Below are 22,144 nucleotides of genomic sequence, written 5' to 3' on the forward strand. Positions count from 1 at the left end.
ACCACATGCCAGGTCCTCTCCCATCACAAAACAGGCACGTACTGAGTCCTTTCAGTGCCCAGGCAACACCACCGCCACCCCCACGGAGTGAGCGATGAAACTGAGCTTCAGAGAAGAGAGGCAAAGCCCCTGCCCACAGCGCGGAGCGGGCAGCTCTGGCCCTGGCCCAGCCCCTGTGGTTCCAGACCCGCTGTCACTCCCAGGCGCAGGATGCCGCTGCCCACACCAGGCATGGTCCCTGTGGCCTTAAGCCTGGCCTGTGCCCTTAAGGAGCCCCAGTGGAGAGGCCCCTGTCCAGCCCTGCCCTACACGCCTTCCCCCAATTATGCAGACAGGAAGGGCAGCCTGTCCCAGCCGCAAACCCTGCTCTGCTTAACAAGGGCGGGCTGTGCGTGGGGCTCTCAGTCTCCCGCCTTCAAGTGGGGTGAGAACCGCAGCAGCCTAGAGGTATTGTGAGGATTAAGTGGGGAAATGCACGGAAGGAGCTGGCCCACGGGGCATCGCTCAGGAGTCACGCTGTCATCCAGCAAGGGGGCCTCAAGGATGGCTCAGGTGTGGCCCCCGGCCCCGCCCACCGCACCTCCCACTGTGCCCCCCACCCCTCCCTCTGCTCTAGTCCGGCTCAGCAGCCTCTGCCCTTCTCCTGCTCCTCCTCCTCTTCCTCCCCTTCCTCCTCCTTGGATGCCTGCCCTAAAGTGGCACCACTTGTTCCTTGGGCAGCTGGTGGCAAGTGCCAAGGGCAGAGCCTAGAGACCAGGTTCCAAGCCTGGCAAACTCTCCAGGCTGCAGATAAACAAGGTCACGTGGCAGTTGAGAGGCGGAACTGGGGCCTGGTGGCCCAGTCTCAGCACCCGAGTTGGGGGGCTCCTGGGGCCACCTCAGTTGCCCGTCAGCTCGAACACTGCCTCTTTGTGAGTGCTGGCTGAGCAGCAGAGGGGTACTTTTTATTGTCGCATGAATCTTTCCTATTTTTATGTTTTGTTACAAATAATATCCAATCGTAAAAGTTCTAAATCCACAGAAGTAGAGCAAGGAGAGAATGAAGGTCCTTTTTTATCTCCCCCACGGTTCCCTCCGCCTCTCCGCAGGGCTCTCACGGACGACTGCAGGCACACATCTCCACGCCTGTCCCGTGTCCTTGTCATCCTGCGTGTCCTTGCACAGGCACACGCGCCAGTGTGTGGGGCAGAGAAATGATGCTTAAAAACACGGTTTCTAGGGCCAACCACATGGGTTCCCATCCCAGCTCCACTCCGGTGGAACCCTGGGCAAGTTATCCGGTCTCTCTGTGCCTCAGTTTCTTCATCTGTATTATGGAGCTAATAGCGGTACCCGCAGCACAGGAGTGTTGAGGACTGAGTGAGTTCATGCCTGTGAGGCATTTGGACACCACCTGGGACGCAGCAGGGAGGTGCGCAGTTCTTATGGGCTTCTTATCTGCTGTTTCACACACACATAGTTTCTCATCACTAATAGAATCGGAGTATCTTGCTTTGTCCTAACAGTACATCGTGGTGACCTTTCCACGCTGGCACATTTAAACCCACCTCAATCTTTTTAATTGCCTCATAATATTTCATAGCACAAGAGTCTCATAACTTAAACTCATTTTATGGACATTTCAGCTATTTCCAATATTTTGCTACTACAAACAATGCTGTCGTAAACATCCTTGTACACAGCATATAGTGTTTCTCAAAATAGGTCTGGTGGAGTGGGCCCAGCAATCGCTGCGTCAGAGGGTGTCACATTGTAAAATTTAACTCTGCCGAGCCCTTGCCGATCGGGTAAACCAGCGCTCTACGGCACCCCTGTGCCAACGCCGAACTCACCCACGTTCAGCCTGCTGCCTGGATAAGAGCTGGGTTTACAAAGGGTCTCGTCTGGATTTGAGCCTGTGTTAATGTTCTCGCCAATTGGCCATGAGGCTGCACTCAGCATTATTCTCTTACCTTTCAAACCAGTTTCTTGAATACGCCGAAGACATAGCCACAAGTCTGGTCGGGAAAGAAGTCTTGACAAGAGGAGTCCTGGCAAGTTGGATGGTGCCACGGAGGAGATCAAGAGGTGGCCAAATGCCAAGGCCAGGGCTGTGCATGAGCAAATAAAACCCGGCTTGATTCTGGGTGTTCTGGGGTGCTGGTGGGTGTGCCCTTCACCAAGGGGGCACCTTCTGGTTTTAGTGACCACCCGAGGTGCTGTGATGTGGTGGTCTCATTAAGAGGTGCACAGACAAATTGGGAATGTCATGGGGTTGCTAGGCAGCAGGAAAAGAGCATCGGGGAGCAGGTCAGGGCACAAGAGCAGTCGTCATAGTGATTGTAAACTGTGTCCAGGGGAGATTTCCTGGACGGGAGGCAGTGGGGGGGGGGACAGAGCTGAGGGAATGAGGGCAGGGGCCTCTAGAAGCAAATGCCAAGGGGGCACATGGAGGCAGCCCAGGCCGGGAGACTGAGAGACCTGGTGTCGAGTCCTGGATATATGAGCTTGAGCCTGAGTGGTTCCACCTGAAAAATGAAACAGCTGAAATAAAGGCGTCCTGATCCATTGTGGGAGTCTGTCCTTCTGCATTTGATTCTAAAATCCTTTGGCAAACTGGGGAGACAGGAAGAGCTTAGCAAAAGAGGAAAAGGAGTAGCCAAGAACAGCATACACCGGCCAGGTGGGTGGAGGCACCTTCACGCACCACGGCGCATGAACAAGGGCAGGGACTATCCCCGGTGCCTCGGTAGCCCTCGCACAGAGAGGGTGCCCAGTAAACGCCTGTGGAGTGAACGAGCACATTCACCCGGCCATTGTTTGGCGTGAGTGGTGGAAAGCTGGGAAAGTTTGGGGGGTGAGGCAAGGGACCCCTCCAGGGACCCCACTTTGGAGCACTGGTCGGGGGGCAGGAACCAAGTCACCAGCCCTGGGGCTTCTCTTGGCTTCACCAAGGGTGGAGGCGAATGCCAAGGCCTCTCTGCACATGTGGCAGAATCATTATTTGAAATAATTTGTGCCCACTCGTGTGCCGTATTTTCTCCTTTCCTTATGCAGCTTTTAGCCTTGACAAGGTTTAGGGCCAGGGTAGAAGTTTCTAGCAAGACCTGCCCCTCCCTAGCTCACATTTCCCACAGCCTAAGCTCACTGGGGAGAACAGAAGCTGAGGAGAAGGCAGAGAAGGAGGGTCACAGGAGCCCTGAGAGTCACTTCCCCAGCACTGCGGGGAGGGGAAGGGGGCCCGGTCTGCCAGGACCTCAGAGCAAGCAGCTGAGTCGTGCGCCCCAGGGGCTGGCTCTGGGCCTGGGCCCCCAACCTCTCAGAGCCCCCCCGCCCCAGCACTGCGTTAGTGCAGCTAAGCAGCGTCTTGGAAATCTCTGTGAGCTGGGACCAAAGGCACCTGCAATAAATAATCACTGTGAATAGGTGACAGGTGAGCACCACAGAAGGCTCAGGTCACTGGCACAGCCCTGAGCACGGTCCCGAAGTTGAATCTCCATCAGCTGGGTGATAGAGGGGCTCAGGGTCAAAATTAGGAAGATGAAGAGAAAATAAAGAAATGCAGTGAGGAGTTTATGGGCTAAACGTCTACCATGACGTCAGAGTGCTCTGTAGATGTCTGCTTTATCTCTCCAAATAAAGGGAAGTTCCTGATGGCAAGGATCATGTTTTTAAAATCTATCATAACCCATAAAACTCTCCAAGTTCCCGGCCTGTAACTGAGCATCCAATAAATGTTGGCGTGGGGGTGGAACCCTGAGGACTGTGTGTGGGCTGGAAGGAGAGGCCGTGAAGTATCCGAATGCATAATGGACAAATTACAAATGTGTAATGGTTATGGATCAATAAAGACACATTTTTTTCCAAGATGCGTTGTTCTCGTCTTTTGCATGAAATTGAAAAGGTAGCAAGTATTCTTATCAAATTTTATTTTTGTTTGAATGGCTTTTGGGGGAATGATGGAGATTACAGGGAAGTTAAAATTTACCCCCCCCAACCGGCGCCCACCCTCCAGGACGCCCCCTGACACAGCCACCTGCAAGTAAGTGAAGGAAGGACGGCCGAGCCCCACACCTGCCTGCAACCACCCTGGGGAGCCCGCAAAGGGGGAGGAATTCCCACCTGTGTCCGCTAGGTGTCAGCTCAGCTCCAAAAGTCCTTGTGAGAACTGTGCATTGCGGTCTTGGAGAAGTTTCCTTAACTTGGCCAAGAACTTTCTCCGATCTTCCAAACTTCCACCCCTGAGGAGCCCAGCCTGACACCTGGGCAGACCTCTCCAAGGCTCTGGGTCCTCATTGTGAAGCGAGGTTGCTGACGACTGTCACCTTGCACCCTTGTCGTAAGGAAGAAAATTAGGCACCCAGGAAGAGCTTCATAAATATCCAGTCCCTCCCCTGGTCAGCACCCTTGCAGCTGGGCAAACGGCAAAGAGCCACGTGCTTCCTTTAGCGCAGGGCGGCGCAGAGCTTGTTATCTTGGCATGGCAGGAGGTTGGTGGGCAGGAGGACCCCAGCAGGAACACTCTCACAGGCCAAGGTGGAGCTGGAAGGAACTTGCCTTGCCAGAGGAGAAGAGACTGTCAAGGTTAAAGAAGGCTCAGAGGCTCTGGCCCAGCCTCTGCAGGTGGTCAGGCTGCAGCCCAGGGACACTCGACCTGGGCTTGCCCCTCCTTCCATACCCAGCTCAGTCTGGCTTTATGCACTGACTCTTTGCATGTTCACAGTGACTCCGTGTGGAGGGCACTGTGTTATTCCCATTTACAGCTGGGGAAGTGGAGGCATAGAGAAGTTACACATCTTGCCCAAGTTCCCCTGGCCACTAAGCAGCAACACCGAGATTCAGACCCTGGCAAGCTGGCTCTGCCTCCTGACGTCTGAACCAGGAGGCTTCCCTGCCCTTCCGTGGCTTCCAGGCAACTTTGTGTCAACAGGGGGAAGTTTAAACGCACTTGCTCTGTTGGCATCCTTTTGTCAACAAAGCGAGGAATGGATTGCTAAGCGGGCACGAGCTCCCTGCCAGGCTGGGCTGGCTCACGGAGAGAGGCAAAGGCGGAAACGGTGCTCCGGTGAGGCCAAATTCTCAAGGGCAGGTTCATACCCCTCCCCGCCCGCTGCATGGCTCAGAAATTGTGCTGGGAGCAGTCGAGTGTGCATATCGTGGAGTGTGGCATATCTCTGTGTGCCAGGACCGTAAAGTGGTTGTGTGAATTGTGGCATTTGACAGTTCAGGGTTTGAATACTGTCTGGCTTCACTAGTTACTATCTCTGTGACCTTGAGCAAGTCATTCATCCTCTCTGAATCTCAGTTTCCTCATCTGTGAATGGGGATAACTATGGTACCCCCTCCTCTACAGAGTTGCCATGAAGATTCAGTGAAATCATGCACATGGAACACCAAGCCTAATGAGTGCCTGATGGAAGCATGAGCCCATCACGGTGGCGTCCACTCCTACGAGAGTGCAGGGAGCTGTGCAGGGCACAGGAGGGGCCGAGCTGAGCCGCCATCTTTGCAACACCCAACTACTGGGCCTTGGAAATCCCATGGGAGGAGCTCCAATCTCAGGCCTTGGCTTAAGGCTTGTGTAAAAACAAAAGAATTTGTCCCGGGTGTTAAGAAGAATGGGTGGGGGGTGGGGGCAGGGGCCAGCAGCGCTGGTGACTGTGGCACGGGCAGTGCAGGATCACAGGCCTGATACAGCAGCAGACAGAGCAGACAGCTTGCATTTTTCTTGGCTGCCTGCCTGGGCTGAAAAATGCCCCACCCTACAAGTCCTGGGGAAGGCAGCTGGGACCTGCAGTTGGGACATAAGGTCGTGCCCACACCAGACATCCAGTCCAGGTTCAGACGCTGGCATCCAAGCAACCAAAAACCACAGAGAATTCCCTCCAGCGGCCACGGCATTGCAGCTCGGTGGAGTTCTCAGTCGGGGCGGGGGTGGAGACAGCACTGGGGGAGTCACTCAGGGCCCAGGGCCTGCAGGGCAGTGGTGCAAGCTGCAGTGTCTGGCTGTGGTGGGAGCTGTGGTGTCCCCAGGGGCCAGGCCTGCCTTGCCAAGTGGGGGCTCGGGGTTTGTTTTGCTTTGCTTCAAACAGAAGAAAAAAATGATTGGCGGGGCCAGCCTGTGCCCTAAACGCTGGCTCTGACCAGCGGCCTTGAACCGTCCTCCCTCAGGAAGCAGACGTCCTGGAGAGGAGGGGAGGCTGAGGGCAGCTGGGGGGAGGCTGCCCTGGGGCCCAGTGGTGCCTTTAATGGAAGGACAGCCGTGTGACCCTCAGAGGGCTTTTTCTGTCACTTTGCCCCCACGTTAAGGGGTCTGTGGACAAATCAGAGCGGGGATGACTGGCTGGACGCTGTGGGTTCCAAGACACCTGAGACATAACTCCTGTGCTGTGTAGCTGCACCGTGGAGTAATAAAGACTGGAACTCGTCTTCCTCCCAGTTCTTGGCACAGAGCTTAAAAACCCTTGGAATTTCCTGAGTGACAGAAATATTTGTTATGCTAATGAGGTGACTCACAGTGGGCCCCTAAATAGCTTCGGGATGGTGGCTGGTCACCAGAAAGACCAGCCACATGATGAGGGGGTGGGACTTCCAGCCAGCAGACCTCCAGGAAGGACAGAGGAGGGTGGAAACTGAGTTTAATCACATGGCTAATGTTCGATCAATCAAGTCTACATAACGAAACCCCAATAAAAACTCTGGACACTGAGGCAGGGCGTCCTGGGTGGTGACACATTGATGTGCCGGGGGGTGATGAGCCTGGATTCCATGGGCGGAGGACGTGGAAGCTCTGCGCTCCCTCCCAGGTCTTGCCCTGTGTGTCTCTTCCCGGGACTGTTCCTGAGTCGTCCTTTATAATAAAGCTGTGATTGTCAGCACGGTACAGCGCCTCAGTGAGCTCTGTGAGCCACTCCTGCAAATTATCAAAAGTGAGAACTCAGTGGGAACTTCTAAATTGGTAGCTGGCTGGTCAGAGGTCCAGGGGGCCTAGGGACCCGACTTGCAGCTGGCACCTGAGGTGGGGGCAGTCTTGCGATGGCTGAGCCCTCAAACCAGTGGAATCTGATGCCAACCGGCGTCAGAAGTGAATGGCAGTACTCCAGTTGGCGTTATTACGAGCGGGATGGACGTGCAGCACGTGTACACAAACGCATGCTTACATTTGAATTTTAGAGGCGTGGTGTGTGCGCGCCAGTGTGTCCAAGCCCCCAGACAGGGGCTTGTCTGTGAGCTAAGCCCCAGAACCACCTGCTTTCTGGTCCACATCCTACTAGTCCTGTGTTCATGCGGCCACTCCCGGCTGTACCTCTTTTTTCTCAGAAGGGGGCGCTCCAACCTCACGAGTTATCTCTCTCCACAAAGCTTTTCCAACCACATGAGCTCAGGGAAATCAAATTCTTATTAGGTGCCCAAAAAGGCAGCAATGCAACTGACAACAGGTGAGCCTGGGCCGGAACCCTCAACTACCTGGGAACAAGTTTCTCCACCCAGGGGCATTTCCAGGTTCTGGGGGGTTAAGCTTATACAATTTAGGGGCCCTCTTTAAAAAAATACAAATTTACAAATACAGCATTAGGGATAGAAAGTGAATGTTTGCTTAGAATGAGGAGAGGAATAACCACAACAAATGACACAGTTTTTAAAAGCTGACAATGGCAGAAGCATCGAATCCTCCCAGGGTGTTGGAAGGGCCCTCATTGAAGTGAGGGTCCCAGCAACCCTGCCCCTGCCTGCAAGGCCCCCAGCACCACCCGTGCTCCACTGCAGGAAGGGAAGCCCGGGACAGTGACCAGACACCTTCCTAACACACAGGCCGATTTGCTTCCTGACCACCCCACCCCCACCCCCTGCCGAGAAAGGGGGCTGCAAGGACTCCAACTCCCAGGGTTCTGCCCTTGTGAGCAGCTTGTCTAGTTCTCCACGCCTCTGTCCTCGTCACCACCCTGGGAGCAGCTGGTTGTGGTCACACCATGAACATGGGTGAGGTGCCACCCTCCCCTCTCTGTCACACCTGGGAGGCTGCAACCCCTACCCCTCTGCTGTAGGGGAGCATGAGGCAGTTCCCAGGGCTTCTCCTTCCTTGAGTACTGGGTCCACAGCGGGTCCTCAATCCACTTGCTGTCATTTCAACACTGTAAAACCCACAGCCCCCAAAATGCCTTTCCCAAGTGCACTATGATACAAGAAATAACCCTTTCTTGAAATTAGTAGAGAAAAAAACAAAGTGAAAATCCTGTGTGTGTGTGAGAGAGAGAGAGAATGTACATTTATTTATATACTAAAGTGTGAGTGGCTTCAATTCAATTCAATAAATACTTACTGAGGGCTGACTATGTGTCCAGTTCTGTGTAGGTGTGTTTGGGATACATCAGTGAATATAAAAGCAGAACCTGTCCCTCATGTGGAGTTTACATTCTAGCAGGAAGAAACCGACAACAAATAATAAATATAATAAGCAAATCGCACAGTATGTTAGAAGCACTATGGGAAAAAATAGAGCCAGTAAAGAAGGTTCGAGAGAGCCACTGGTGGGGGTAGGGGTGCTACCATTGTAAGCAGGTGAGAAGGGCCATTTGAGCAAAGGCTTGAAGGCATATGGGAGAGCCACGTGGGCAGAGGGCACAGCTGGAGCAAAGGCCCCAAGACAGCAGCTGGCTGGACATGACCATGTTCCCTTGGGGGCCATTGTGACACACGGGTATCTAAGAGATATGGTCCCTGCAGGATTCAGGCAGAGTAGTGGCATACTCTTAACATCTTTTAAAAGGATACTCTGGCCAGCGTGGTAGCTAATGCCTGTAATCCCAGCACTCTGGGAGGCTGAGGCATGAGGATCACTTGAGGCCAGGAGTTCAAGACCAGCCTGAGCAATATAGTGAGACCTCATCTCTACAAAAAGATAGAAAAATGATCCGGGTGTGATGGTGCATGCCTGTAGTCCCAGCTACTTGGTAGGCTGAGGCAGGAGGATGGCTTTTCTTGAGCCCAGGAGTTCGAGGCTGCAGTGAGCTATGATTGCACCACTGCACTCCAGCCTGGGCAACAGAGCAAGACTCCGCCTCTATTAAAAAAGAGAAAGAGAGAGAGAGAGACTCTGGCTGCTGTGTTGGAATTGAGAACAGACTTCAGAGAGTCAAAGGAGAATCAGGAAAATCACCTGGGAGGCCACTGCACTGATCCAGGCAGGAGAAGAAGGTGGAAGCAGTGGTGGGGCTGAGATGTGGGCGGAGCCTGGGCATGTGTTGAAGGTGGAGCCAACAGGATTTCCTAACACACAGGATGGAGACTGTGTGAGAATGAGGAGTCCAGGAAGCCCCATGGCCTGGGGCCTGAGCAAGGGGAGGGATGAAGCCTCCATCACCCGAGGTGGGGAAGATCCTGGCAGGGCGGATTTGGGTGTTGGAGGATGGAGAGAAAAGAAATCAGGAATGAATTCGGGGCATCTATTGGATACTGCACAGAGGAGTCGAGTGGGCTTTAGAAACCCAAGAATGGGCAGAGGGAACTGGACTGGGCTACATATCCGGGAGGACTGGGCTGCGTATCTGGGAGGACTGGGCTGTGTATCTGGGAGGACTGGGCATACAGATGGCATTTAGTGCCCTGAGACCAAATGAGGTCCCTGAGGGTCTGTGGGCAAACAGGGAAGAGAAAGGGACCAAAGCCTGAGCCCTGGGGAAGGCCAGCACCAAGAGGCCTGCGAGGAGAGGAAGCCACCGCAAAGGGACAGAGAGGAGAGCCCAGGGAGTAGGAGGGCCCAGAGGGAGGGGCCTGGAAAGTGGCCAAGCAAAAAAGATGCCCCCCAAAGCCTTTCCCAAGAACAGAGAGGGCACATGGGCAGCACAAGGACAGCACAGGTGGGCCCTGATTGCCTGGTTGAGGACAAAAGGGACATGGAGGAGGAAAGAGGCAGGCAGGGATGAACACTGAGAAGCAAGTCTCCCAACGGGCCCCACTCTGGTCTTTGGCTGCTGCCTCTGACTCTGTCTAGCTGGGAGGAACACAGAGGTGGGGGCGCTGGGCAGAGCCGTCAGCTCCTCCCACCACACTCCCTCCCCCTGGCGTGCCTGCGTCATCAGGAAAACGGCCCCCAGGAGCCGCTGTCATCAGTCACAGAGCAGCTCCATTCTCTACGCTGCCTCATGAGCTCCGGGTACAGTGGAGAGGACGCTGGGCTGAAAGACCTCCTTCCAGGGCTTTTCCACCACTCTCTGGCCAAGTGGCAAAGCTCTAATTTCCCTGAGCCTCAGTTTCCTTATCTGTCGGTGGGATACTGGCACCGACCTCTCAGGACCTCAGTGCAGAATAAATGATATAAGCAAAAGCACGTTCTGACATATAAAGCTGTGTAAAAGCACAAGGGATTATCCGTACATGTTTGTTGAAAGATTCACATATGGAAGGAGGAGGGGGAGGTCCTTCACCTTCCCCAGCTCGCTAACCCCTCGTCCTTCCAGTCTCAGCTCAGCCAGCACCTCTACCGGGGAAGTCTTCCCTAACTCCTTGGTGTGGCTTAGGGAAGACTCCAGATCAGTAGTTCTCAATAGCAGGGGAGAAATTGGCACTATCTGGAGGTGCTTTGGTTGGCATAGCTTAGCAGGGGTGTGCTTAGTAGACAGAGGCCATGAGTGCTGCTAAACACCCTGCAGTTCACAGCAGAGCCCTCAGTAATTTTATCCAGGCCAGAATGTCGCTTGTGCAGCAGTTGAGAATGCCTGCTCAAGACGGAGCAGGGGGCTGGGCGCAGTGGCTCATGCCTATAATCCTAGCACTCTGGGAGGCCGAGGCGGGAGGATCACTCAAGGTCAGGAGTTCGAGACCAGCCTGAGCAAGAGCGAGACCCCGTCTCTACTAAAAATAGAAAGAAATTAGCTGGACAACTAAAAATATATATAGAAAAAATTAGCCGGGCATGGTGGCACATGCCTGTAGTCCCAGCTACTCGGGAGGCTGAGGCAGGAGGATCGCTTGAGCCCAGGAGTTTGAGGTTGCTGTCAGCTAGGCTGATGCCACGGCACTCTAGCCCGGGCAACAGAGCGAGACTCTGTCTCAAAAAAAAAAAAAAAAAGATGGAGCAGGGGCAGATGACCTCTTTCCTACTCAATGGCCATTGCCCTTCTACTGGCTTCTACTGAGACAGAACTGAGAATGCCTGGTACTCGACTTCCAGCCTCCCTTGCAGCTAGTCATGCCCATGTGACGCAGTTGGGCCAATGAGATGTAGAGGGATGTCCAGTGGGGGCTTCTGGGAAAGGTTTTTCTCCTTGATCAAAGGAACAGGTACAGAGGAGAGCCCGGCCTTCCACTCTGACTTTGGACATGAGGATGTGATGCTTGATGCTTGGTGTCCACTGTGTGGACTGGAGGTGGCATCACCAAAAGCACTGAGGATGGCAGAACAGAAAAGATGAGCCAGAGTCTTGGATGACATCTCTAAGTTGCTAGGCAACCCTGCCCCAAGCCCCTCCCTGTGAAGCAAACCCATAAACATCCTGTGTCTAGGCTACTTGCATCGACTCCTGTTACTTGCAGCCAAAAGCACCCTGGGAAGCACAGGCCAACCCTCCCGGTGCTCCCTGCACACGTGCATCACTGTGTTCGTTGTCTGGTGACATGTCGTCCTCCCCTGCTGGGCTGTAAGCCCCCTGAGCCCGGGGCTGTGTTTCCCATCGGGAATCCCCACACTTAGCACCTTGCCTGGGATGGAGTAGAGAGGCCCGAGAGAATCCGATGAATACACCTAAAGGACGGAGGAAAGAGCCAATGCTCCCTGCTCTCGGCAGCCCAGCTGTGGGGTTTCCTGAGCTCTGCCCCAGCAGACACCACCCGGCAGGCTGGCAGTGCCTAGTGTAAACACGTCTGGGGTGAACGCCCTCCGATGCCTGAGACAACAGAAGTGCTGGCGCAGGGGCCCAGGCTCCAGGACACAGTGAAAGCAGACGTTCCAGCTGCCCTGGGAAAGCTGAGGGCCGGACTCTCCGTGGGCCGAGGTTGGAAGCACGCTGCAAATGTAGATATTTCTTCCATGCTGACGCCCTCCCTGCTACCCAGCCCACGCAGGGACAGCCTCCTCCAGCTGCCCGAGACCCCAGCTTTACAGGGCCGGGAGGCAGTAAGCCACCCAGAAACCAGCTGGACCAGTGGGCTCTCCCAGGAAGGAGGGACCCACCAGAAGCCTCAGGAGTGACAGGTCCCCCTTCCCCTTCTCCTCAAGCTCCTCCCCTGAACCCAAGGCCAGTGATGTCCCTTTTCCAGCCTAGGCTGGGTGCAGGGCTCCATTTGGGTCTGTTCCCAGGACCTTCAGCAGTTTGTCAAGGGAGCCTTCGGGTGACAGTGAGGCAGTGCCGCCTAGTGGTTAGGGGCACAGGCTTGGCTTCAGGCTGAGCCGTGTTGGAATCCGAACTCAGTCACCTCCTTCCTTCCCTTACTATTTGTGGAGGTCCTATTATGTGCAGGCACTGTGTGTGGCGCCAGGGTTGCAGCCTTGAACAATGGCATCAGCTGGACATGAACTCAGATGGCTGCTCTACTTAGTGACATGGAGCTTAGAGCCCTAATCCGGGAGGCGCAGGTTAAACAAGTAGTCTCCCAAGCGGTCCCATTGTAATAACTTCCACGAAGGAAACGCACAGGACCGGGGACAACGTGGCAGCTGCGTGGACTGGAACCAGTTGCTCAATTAATCTGAATCTCATTACTGTAATACTAGGACCCACCCCCTGTGCCTTTTGTGAGAACAACGGAATAACGCGCACACGCAGACTGCTCAGCCCCCGGCCAGGCCCTGACTGAGCGCTCCCTGGTGGGAGGGGCTGTTCGCACTATGGTCCCTGAAGCTGGTGACAGGCCTGGAAGCCCCAGCTGAGGCTGTGAAAAGAGCTTCTCACCACTGGCTGCCACCTAAGGGGCCTCCCCGGGCAGAGTGGCAGCCACCTTCCTCTGGGCCTGGCATTTCTCTGCTACTGGAGGGACAGTCTCCAGAGCCCGTGCAGAGCCGGCTGCCGATGTCAGAGTCGAGCAAATCTCCCCCTTCACGACACTGCTGGCCCCCGACCCAGGCCCCTGCCCTCCCCCTGGCTGGGGGACTGAACAGCCCAAGGACAGTCACCCTGCCCAGGCAGGCTGAGCCAGCTCTTGGGCAGTGGCCGCAAAGAAAAAAGAAACCCAGCTATGGCTGTGTGGAGGCCTGGCTGGAGCTGGCAGCACGCCCCTGGACCACCCCCCCCTCCGGCTCCCTCCCCTCAGGAAAAATGGCTCTAATGAGTAACAGAGGCCAGGGCAGGGACTCCTCCTCCCCCGGCCCCCCACCAGGAACCCTGGGGGTGGCACACCATGGGCAGCTGCGAGGAGCCCCAGGACCCACTGCCACCACGGTCACTCCCCTCCCCTGGTCAACTGGGGTGGGTGGTACTGCTCAGGATGGGGAGGTCCCAGTCCTCCCTGCTGCCTCAGTTTCCCTGGCAGGAAGGTCAGGGTAGGACATAGACACTTCCACTGAGGACAGAGTTAGAATGAAGGGGAGGGTGGGGTGGGTGTCTGCTCAGACTTGCCTTCCGGCCAAGGTCTCAAAGGCATCTACGGTCCAGGAGAGGTGGGGCGAGGCCAGGGAGGGCCAGGGGGTTTCTGGGGGCAGGGCCAGTGTTACGGGTGCAACCTGTGCAGTCGCTCGAGGCCCCACACTTAGCAGGGCCTGGTGCTGGTTTTCATGTTCTGTTGTCACAGTCTTGAAAGTCTTAATAATCTTTTTCTAACGAATGGACCTACAAATTACGCAGCTGGTTCTGTCTGGGGGTGAGGACATTTGCGCACGAGGGGCCTTCCAGTCTGGGAACAGAATCAGAGGGTGTTGGAACAGCCAAGCCGTCCTCCTCCCACCGCCCAGGCCCGAATTCCCCGCCGCAACTGTCCTGATGAAGATGAAGACTCTGGCAGGGCCTTCCCTGCAGCTCGGCCAAGGCGGAGCGTGTGCTGCTGGGACACAGCAGAGAGGGGACAGCACTGACCTCAGTGGGTCACAGGTAAGGTCAGGAAGAAAGGGGGCCCTCTGCTGCTTCTTTCTCCCGCCACTGTGGGAGTGGGGGGCAGGAGGCTAAGCCCCTCCAGCCGGAACTGGCTCTTGGAGGCAGCCCAGGGGGCGTGGGCAGGAGGGCGGTGGCGGTGAGGCCCTGAGCCAGGAGAAAGGCTCTTCAGGGCCTCAGCCAGCAGGGCCAGCCCAGGCCCGCTCTGGCCTCTGGTCTCCAGCCAGTAGGTAATTCAGAAATTCCTCCAGAAGGCTGCCGGGGCCTGCTCGCCGTACTCCTGTGCGGGCAGACTCTGGGTCCCACCTCCCAGCTGCCAGGCGCCTGCTCCTGCGGGCTCCCGGTCACTCACAGCTGGGCTGGGGTCAGGCAGTGCTGGGAAACGGGCTGGCAGCGGGGGAGCAGGCGCTGGGTCCCGGGCCAGCGCTGGGGACGATCCAAGCTCCACAGAAGAGGGTGGAAAGGGGACCCCACCCTGGGGCGGGGAGAGTGGAGACTTAGCCCGGCCTGGCCCCTGGCCCACAGTCTGCCCTCCCTGGCAGAGACGGGCCAGGCGGGAGCCAGGGGCCCCTGGCAGGGCGCACTGGACACCCTCACCTTCTGTCCCTGGGGCGGAGAGCTGGGCCAGGGAGACTCCTTCCTCTGCCTCTCCCAGGACCCGGGCTGCTAATCCCTCTCCATCAAAATGCAAATGTTCCGGGGAGGCCGGGAGAGGGTGGGCGCACGTCAGAATTGCATTCCTCACTCTTGAGGGAGGCTTGTGGCCTGCCAACCCCAGTAAGGCCCAGAGAAAAGGGCCAGGGAGGGATCGGGGAAGCGGCAGCAGCTGGCGACTTGCTTCTGCAGGGCTGGAGGGAGGGGCAGAGGGTGGATGAACCCGCCGGTTTCAACATTGTCCCCTGCGGGCTTCCCACCATCGAGCCCAGTTTCCAGGCTTGCCAAGGCTGCTGCCGGTGGGTCACTGCTGCCCTTCCATGTCCCCCCCATTTTCACAGACGGGGAAACTGAGGCCCTGCAGTCAGGGGAGGCCAACAGCTAAGTAACAAGGCGACAAGCCAAAGGGCCCTCCCTGGACGGGGCAGAGCTCTGGGGTCGGATGCCGGCTTTGCCACTCACCGGCTCAGCACCGTGGGCAATGCGCTGCGGCTTTCTCACCTGCAACGGGGGACAGCCCCTTCCCAGGGTGACTGGGAACACGGGCTCCGCTGAGGATCGTGAAGGGCCAGACTCGGGGCCTGGCACAGAGGACACTGTCAGCCAACCGACATGGCTCCATCCCTAGGCGGTGGCTCTGCCCACCCCCAGCATGAGCTGCATCCCTCACACCCCACGGGCCATTGGCCACCCCGGGCCTGTTCCACAGTGTGGGGATGTTTTCAGGCAAGAGGGGAACTGGAAACACGTCCTCGGGTAGCTCCCCAGGCCCCCACTGGAGCTCTGGGCCGTGCCCTTCCCTCGGCACCTGATCCAGCCACTGCAGACGCAGATGCCGGGCGACCCGACCCTCAAGGGCCTGACTCCAGCTGCCTTCCATTGTTGAAAGAATCTAAAAGTACCTTGAGTCGCCTCCAGGTCTACCAAATCTACAAAAACTGCAGGGCACGAATCTTCATTCATCATCTACTTCAAGAACAAGAGGAGACTCCTGGAGCCCTCGGGCCCCTGCCTCTATAGGGCCTGTGGGGGCTCAGCGAAAAGCCCTCTGCTTGCTCTGGAGGACAACTCCGCCAGCTGCCCCCTGACTGGAGCATGGCCTAGCTTGGCCCTGGCCTGGCCTTCTGACCTCCCTGCCCTGCCCCTACTGCCTGCTTCTCAGAAACCCTGGTTCTCTCTGCTGACTCAGTTTCCCCCTAATTTTGCTCCTCTCCTGTTTTGAGCCCTGTTCCTGCCTGAGGCCTCAGCATTAGCCCCAGACTTCCAGCCATGAGCACTACACGTCTGGCTGCATAGAGACCCGCTGACCATTGCCACCCGTCACCTAGTCTCCCTCCCACTCGCCTCTGGTCACTAGCGCAGGGCCCAGGGCCTCTGCAGAGTGTCCCCCAAGCCTTATCAAAAACTTCTGGGCCAGGCGCAGTGGCTCACACCTGTAATCCTAGAACTCTGGGAGCCCGAGGCAGGAGGATCGCTCAAAGTCAGGAGTTGGAGACCAGCCTGAGCAAGAGGGAGACCCCGTTTCTACTAAAAATAGAAAGAAATTATCTGGACAACTAAAAATATATGTAGAAAAAATTAGCCGGGCCTGGTGGCGCATGCCTGTAGTCCCAGCTACTTTGGGAGGCTGAGGCAGAAGGATCACTTAAGCCCAGGAGTTTGAGGTTGCTGTGAGCTAGGCTGACGCCATGGCACTCTAGCCTGAGCAACAGAGCAAGACTCTGTCTCAAAAAGAAAAAAAAAAGAACTTCTGGAAACCTCAGAGCACCTCACATGTGCTCAGGGACCAGACCAGTTCATCGCCACGTGGTGCCTGTGGGTTAACTCCTCCGCTCTCTCCTGCTCGCTCCTACGGGCGCTGCCCATAGCTCCCGCTACGCTCACATCTGCACACCCTGTTGCAGGAGGAGAGTGTCTCTCCCCTAGTGTGTTAGAGGGCCCCAAAGCAGGATGGCGTGTGCTCCTGGTGACACAGGTTTTGGGTTTTTGTTTGTTTGTTTGTTTGTTTGTTTTTTGAGACAGGGTCTCACCCTGCTGCCCAGACTGGAATGCAGTGGTGTCGTCATAGCTCACTGCAGCCTCAAACTCTTGGGTTCAAGAGATCCTCCTGCCTTAGCCAGGCGCACATCACCATGCCCAAGTTTATTTTTTTGTAGAGACAGGATCTCCATATTGCCTGGGCTGGTCTCAAACTCCTGGCCTCAAGTGATCCTCCTCCCTTGGCCTCCCAAAGTGCTAGGATTACAAGCGTGAGCCACCTCACCCAGCCTGACACAGCTTTTAATAAGAGAATACTTCCTCTCATTTAATTTACCGCATTCTCCTCCATTTCTGCCTATATTTTCCACAGGCTCAAATGTGAGCTGTGGGGAGCTGAAGCCTTGCTAATGCTTCCTGGGCAGTACCCAGAATCACCCCTCCCTCGGGGTGTGTGGCCTGAGCCTCTCCCTGGCGGTGAGCGGCATCCCACACCTCCACTGGGGCCTGTGCTCCCAGTGCACAGACACCCGCCACACGCCCACCCACCCAGCCTGCCTCCAAGGCTGTGCGCTCCTCCCTCACCCACCTCCCCTCCAGCCAACCGGGACTCACTCCCCCCACCTGCCCCCTCCTGCCGTACTGCCGTCCTTGCTGCTTCAGTGTCTGTCACCGAATTTCGCCTTCCTCCCCACCCCCACAACATGACCAGACCTGGAAATCCACGTGACAGACTCCACGCACCTCCCGCACCCCCCAGCCCTCTCTGCCCATCTTTCTGTCGTCCTACGTTATTTCCCAATTCATCCAGCAGCTTCTAGAAACAAGGCAAGAATAGCATCCATGCCCATGCAGCGGGAAAAGCTAACTATCAGGCCGGCAAGTCTCTGTTTCCGCCTGGTGGTCAGTTCCATTTAAGGCCTGCCGAGGGGTGGGGGATGGTCTCTCTGGTCTACAGACCCCACAACCCCACGCTCCCCAACCCTTGGGGAAAGAGAAGGTGCTACCACCCAGCCCAGGTGTGATGGGAGTATGCCCTGCCATGACAGGGTATTTTTAAAGAGAAAGTGCTGGCACGTGGAGATGGCACCTCCCATGGTGGGGCATCCAGAGGGTGGAGACCATCACCCCTCAACAGAACAAATTCAGTGAGCATCATGCTTACGTGCATTTTATGCGAAGCACCACAGTTGGTGGTACCCCAGGGAATAAAAAGATATCTGAGATAAAGTCCCTGTCCTTAAAGGATCTCTTATTATGATTCTGGTTGTAGGTACTTTTGGGAATCTGATGAAAACAATGAACTTGCCCAGAAAAATGCAACACACACACACACACACACACACACGCACCCACACACACCCCAACACAGTTCTGCATACATTTCAGGGGGTCCGCTGGCCCTCTGCAGCCCATCCACAGACTTCCACGGACCCAGGGTCAGGAATCCTTCCTTAACACCTGACAGGCAATTTCAAAGGAACACAGGAATGAGGCCAGGCCTGTAATAACGAGCTGCCAAGTGCTTTGGGATGGCAGAGGAAGGCGTGATGAATCTCCATGGAGGGCACCAGGGAGCTCCTCTTGGCGGAGCTGGCACCTGGGCTGGCCCCGCAGGGCTCAGCGTCGGGAAGGGAAAGGGCCGATGCCTGAATGCAGCGCTGCAGCACCTGGGTCCACCCCGAGCCGAGAGAAGCAGGAGGCAACAGGTCCTGAGACTCTAACAGGCTATGGAATTCCAAACTGTAGCTGCAAAGAAACATACCCCTATCTGGATGTCCTCGGGGAGAGGGTTGGAAAGCTTATTAAAGCATATATTAGCTTTAACCAAAGTTCTCAAACGTTGGTGTGCATAAGAATTTTAAGGGGCGGCAGGACTTGTTAAAAGTGCAGAAATATGCCCTTCCCTGCCCATTCTAGGGTACAGGAATCTGCATTTTACAGCACCCCAAATGATATGGGGGATTCATCTTTGGGGAGCCCTTTCTCTCTGGGTGCAGATCACAGAGCTGCTACCCTGACAGGGCAGAGACATAATCATGCCACCCCTCCCCAGGAGGAGCACATCGCCCTCTGGTCCTGCGTGACTGGGGCTCCTGACGGGAAGGTGAGGGCAGGAGGACTGAGCTTGCCCTGCACTCAGGGAACAGGGTAGGAGCCAAGGATTTCCTCTCTGCCAGCACCCCAGGGCACCCCACCCATTCCCCAGGGCAGGGAAGGGGCTGCCTCCTCCCCTTCAAACTTCTTCCTCTCCAGCTGCGACAGATGCCAACACCACCATGTTGGTCGCGCCCACATCTGTGCTTGCACACTCGGAACACCCAGTGCTTGTGCTCACTGGAGGCCTCCTGAGCTGGGCTCTGGCAGGGCTGAGCTGAGACTTGGCTGGGAGGTGGAGGGTCTATGACAACGAGGAGTGGGGGGCTCAGAGCTGGAGCAGCTCTGCACAGCTGAGTGGGGAAAGCTGGCTTGGGTGGGCTCTGGCCGGGCAGAGGGGCTGAGTCTATGCCATTGGGAATGGCCCATGGCCGAAGGGGGAAGGGACACAGACAGGGGATCAAAGTACAAGCTCCAGGCCTCACAGCTCCAGGCCTCACAGCATTTGCCCTGGGCTAGGGACCCTGCATTTGGTAGTAGGTTTTTTGTCACACTTGGAAATGAAGCTCAGTGGCAAGGAAACATGGGGATTCACCCCTGACGCACACATGTACGCGAGTGCACACACACACACACACACACACCTGTACATATACACCTGTTTTGGAGCAAGAGGATGGAACCACAGGATCCCATCAAAGCCTTCAGAGCTCACCTGGCCAAGCACACTCACTCCACAGGTAAGGAAACAGACCCAGGGAGGACTGTTATCCAAGGTCACACCGCCTGTTGGTGATACAGCTGGACCCCAGATCCCCTAACTTCCCCCAGGTGGTCTTTCCTCAACACTGAGGACATGGGTCTCGCCAGGGGGATATTCAAGAATTTCAACAAGCTGCAGCGGCACAGCCCCAGCAATCGGCACGGACGTCAATACTGAGTCAGGGTCCTGGAGACCCCCTGAGATGCCCCTTTGAATACTGAATTCAGGAGAGGTCTTGGGGTCCCAGGAGGAGCATCATCCAGGCGGGTGCCGTGTGATCACAAGCATCCTTACAGGAGGAGAAGAGAAGGTCAAAGGCAGGAGAGGTCAGTGGAAGCGGAGGTTGGGGCGACACGCTTCGCAGTCGGAGGAAGGAGCACAAGCCGAGGAGAGCGGCAGCCTCTAGGCGGAAAAGCAAGGAAACAGGTCCTGCCCTATGAGGTTAAGCCCAGTGAGACTCATTTCAGACTTCTGAACTTTGGACTGTGCAAGAATAAATTTATATTGTTTCAGCCACTAAATCTGTGATCATTTGTTAGGAAACATTTTTAAAATAGGCTGAAAAGAGAGAGGACCGTGAGAAAAGGGGAAAGTAGTAATCCTCCCACGGATGTTGCATTTGCAGTCACCCACATCTCGGGGGCTTTTCATGAGCTCCAGGTAAGTCCTTCACGCGCTGAGCCCCCCAGGTGTTCCCTTCATCCCTCAAGGCTCAGCTCAAACACCACTTCCCTCGTGTGGCTCCTCCTGAGCTGTCCTGACCTGGCAGAGCTCACCATCCCTCGCCCTGGCGCCTGCAGGGACTCTGACGCTGTTCTAGACGGCGCAGCTTGATGCTGTAGTTTTCTGTCTGAGTCTGATTAGAGCTACAAGTGTGCTGCATTGAGTGGGATTTGCGCTACCGAGTGCCTCTGGTTTCATTTCAACCCCACCCGGCGGTCCACAGCTCATTACCCAACACAGGAACTCTCCTCTGCACCTTTGACAAGCTCTCTTTCAATGTCCCCTCTTGGCCATCAACCTAAGTGTTACCATGGATACGTAATATTTTGTTTGCACACCTACAAGGAAGAAGTCCTTCCGCCCCCAGGAATGTTGAATCACGACCAAGAGGTTCCGGCCCAGGCTGGTTGCTCCCTTGGATGGAAGACATGTAAACCCAGCTGCTGTTGTTTTCACCGGGCATTTTCGCCCCCAAGTTCTGAACATCCCAGAAAGCAGATGGGGAGGCAGGAGCAGAAGGCAGAGGGCAAAGAGGGGAGGGAGGCTTCCACGGTGCCCCCGTCCCTGGTTTTAGTCCATCCCTGAGGCCTGGCAGAGCTCTGCCCCGGAATGCCTGAGATGTCTTTGGGGTCTTTCCAATAGGTTTCCTGTTTTGCTTAGCCCAGCCAGAGTCGATTTCTGTCACTCGCAACCAAAGAAGTCCTTTAAAATTTGGAATGAACAAGCCCGAGCCAAGAACAAAGTGTTGGCACATCACAGAAATGGTGCATTCCCAAACCAAATACGGTCAAGCTTCGCTTCCCCAGGGGTCACGAGTGTGACCCCCTTGCCCATGCAGAACACTGTAGAAAACCCAGAGGGAGGAAAGGGGGCCTATTGTTCTATCTGCCTGGCTGCAGGGTGGGAGCCAGGAGGAGCACTGGGACAAGACGGAGCATCAAAGCCAAATCATGGGCTGGAGGGAAGTACGGGGTGTGGCCAGAAATTGAACACTGAGGGGTGGAGGCCACACCAGGATTCTGTGGCCAGACACAAGAGGCACAAACCCCAGGAGTGGACCAGGGTTCAACCAGGGCTCTTGGAGCACCAGAGAGCCCAGACTGCTGCCTAGGGAAGGGTATATTCTGTGTGTGTGAACACGGCTCTCGAAGGCCCAGAATCCCTGTCCCCGGCACCTCCGGCCTTGTTAAGAGCTACTGAGTCATCAGTGCGGTTCCTGAGCCCCAGTCAAACCTAAGTCAGGATCACGAAGCTCATGCCCTTGACTCATAAGAGTAGTCCGTGGGGCTGGATTCTTTACTCTTATTTTAGAACCAGTCTTAGCAAGTTTGATTAACCAGTCTCCCACCCCACTACGGATTGGATTCCCTCGTTAGCAGTGGGGAGAGATGCGAGTAGCAGAACCAAGACGACAGCAGCCGGACCTGCTGCAGCAGGTTTCTCAAGCTCAGCCCTAATGGTATTTGGGGCCAGCTCATTCTTCTTTGTGGGGAGCCGTCTTGTTCATCGCAGGATGTTTAGAAGCCTGGGATGCTCGTAAACACCCTCTCCATTCGTGTCAACGAAAAACGTCTCCAGATGTTGTCACATGTCCTTGGGGGACAGAATCACCCCAGGTTGAAAACCACTGTGCTGCAGGAAGAGAGTGAGAAGGATATACTAAAAGTAATATTCACAAGAAGCAGAAAAGTGCAACAGCGCAGGGCAGTGAGTTAAGGGGCAGAGCCCAACAGATGCGGTGACCCTTAAGGGCGAGTGGCATATGGCGGAGGGGGCAACCCCAGTCATGCTGCACTCACCACTGACCCAGTCCCACCCCACAGCCCAGGGACCGTCGTCTGTTGCTTTCCTCTGCTCTGCCAGGGAGGCCGGGCAGTGTTAGTTATCCCCCAGCCTTTTTGTTTTGAGTAGATGAACAAACTGAGGATTGACA

General features: G+C 55.8%; 1 protein-coding gene across 3 annotated transcripts in view; it reads left to right on the forward strand.

Moving 5' to 3' along the window:
- LRRC74A (leucine rich repeat containing 74A) overlaps positions 1-2,129 on the forward strand; it is a 31,345-nt gene extending 29,216 nt beyond the window's left edge. For all 3 annotated transcript variants that reach the window (XM_069465152.1, XM_069465153.1, XM_069465154.1), the window contains one exon: positions 1,965-2,129. In XM_069465152.1, the coding sequence (XP_069321253.1) occupies positions 1,965-1,989 (25 nt within the window). In that variant the 3' untranslated portion in view covers positions 1,990-2,129. The remainder of the gene's footprint in view (positions 1-1,964) is intronic.
- Positions 2,130-22,144: the final 20,015 nt, after the last annotated feature.

Source organism: Eulemur rufifrons, chromosome 2 (assembly GCF_041146395.1).
Source record: "Eulemur rufifrons isolate Redbay chromosome 2, OSU_ERuf_1, whole genome shotgun sequence".
NCBI classification, from domain to species: Eukaryota; Metazoa; Chordata; class Mammalia; order Primates; family Lemuridae; genus Eulemur; species Eulemur rufifrons.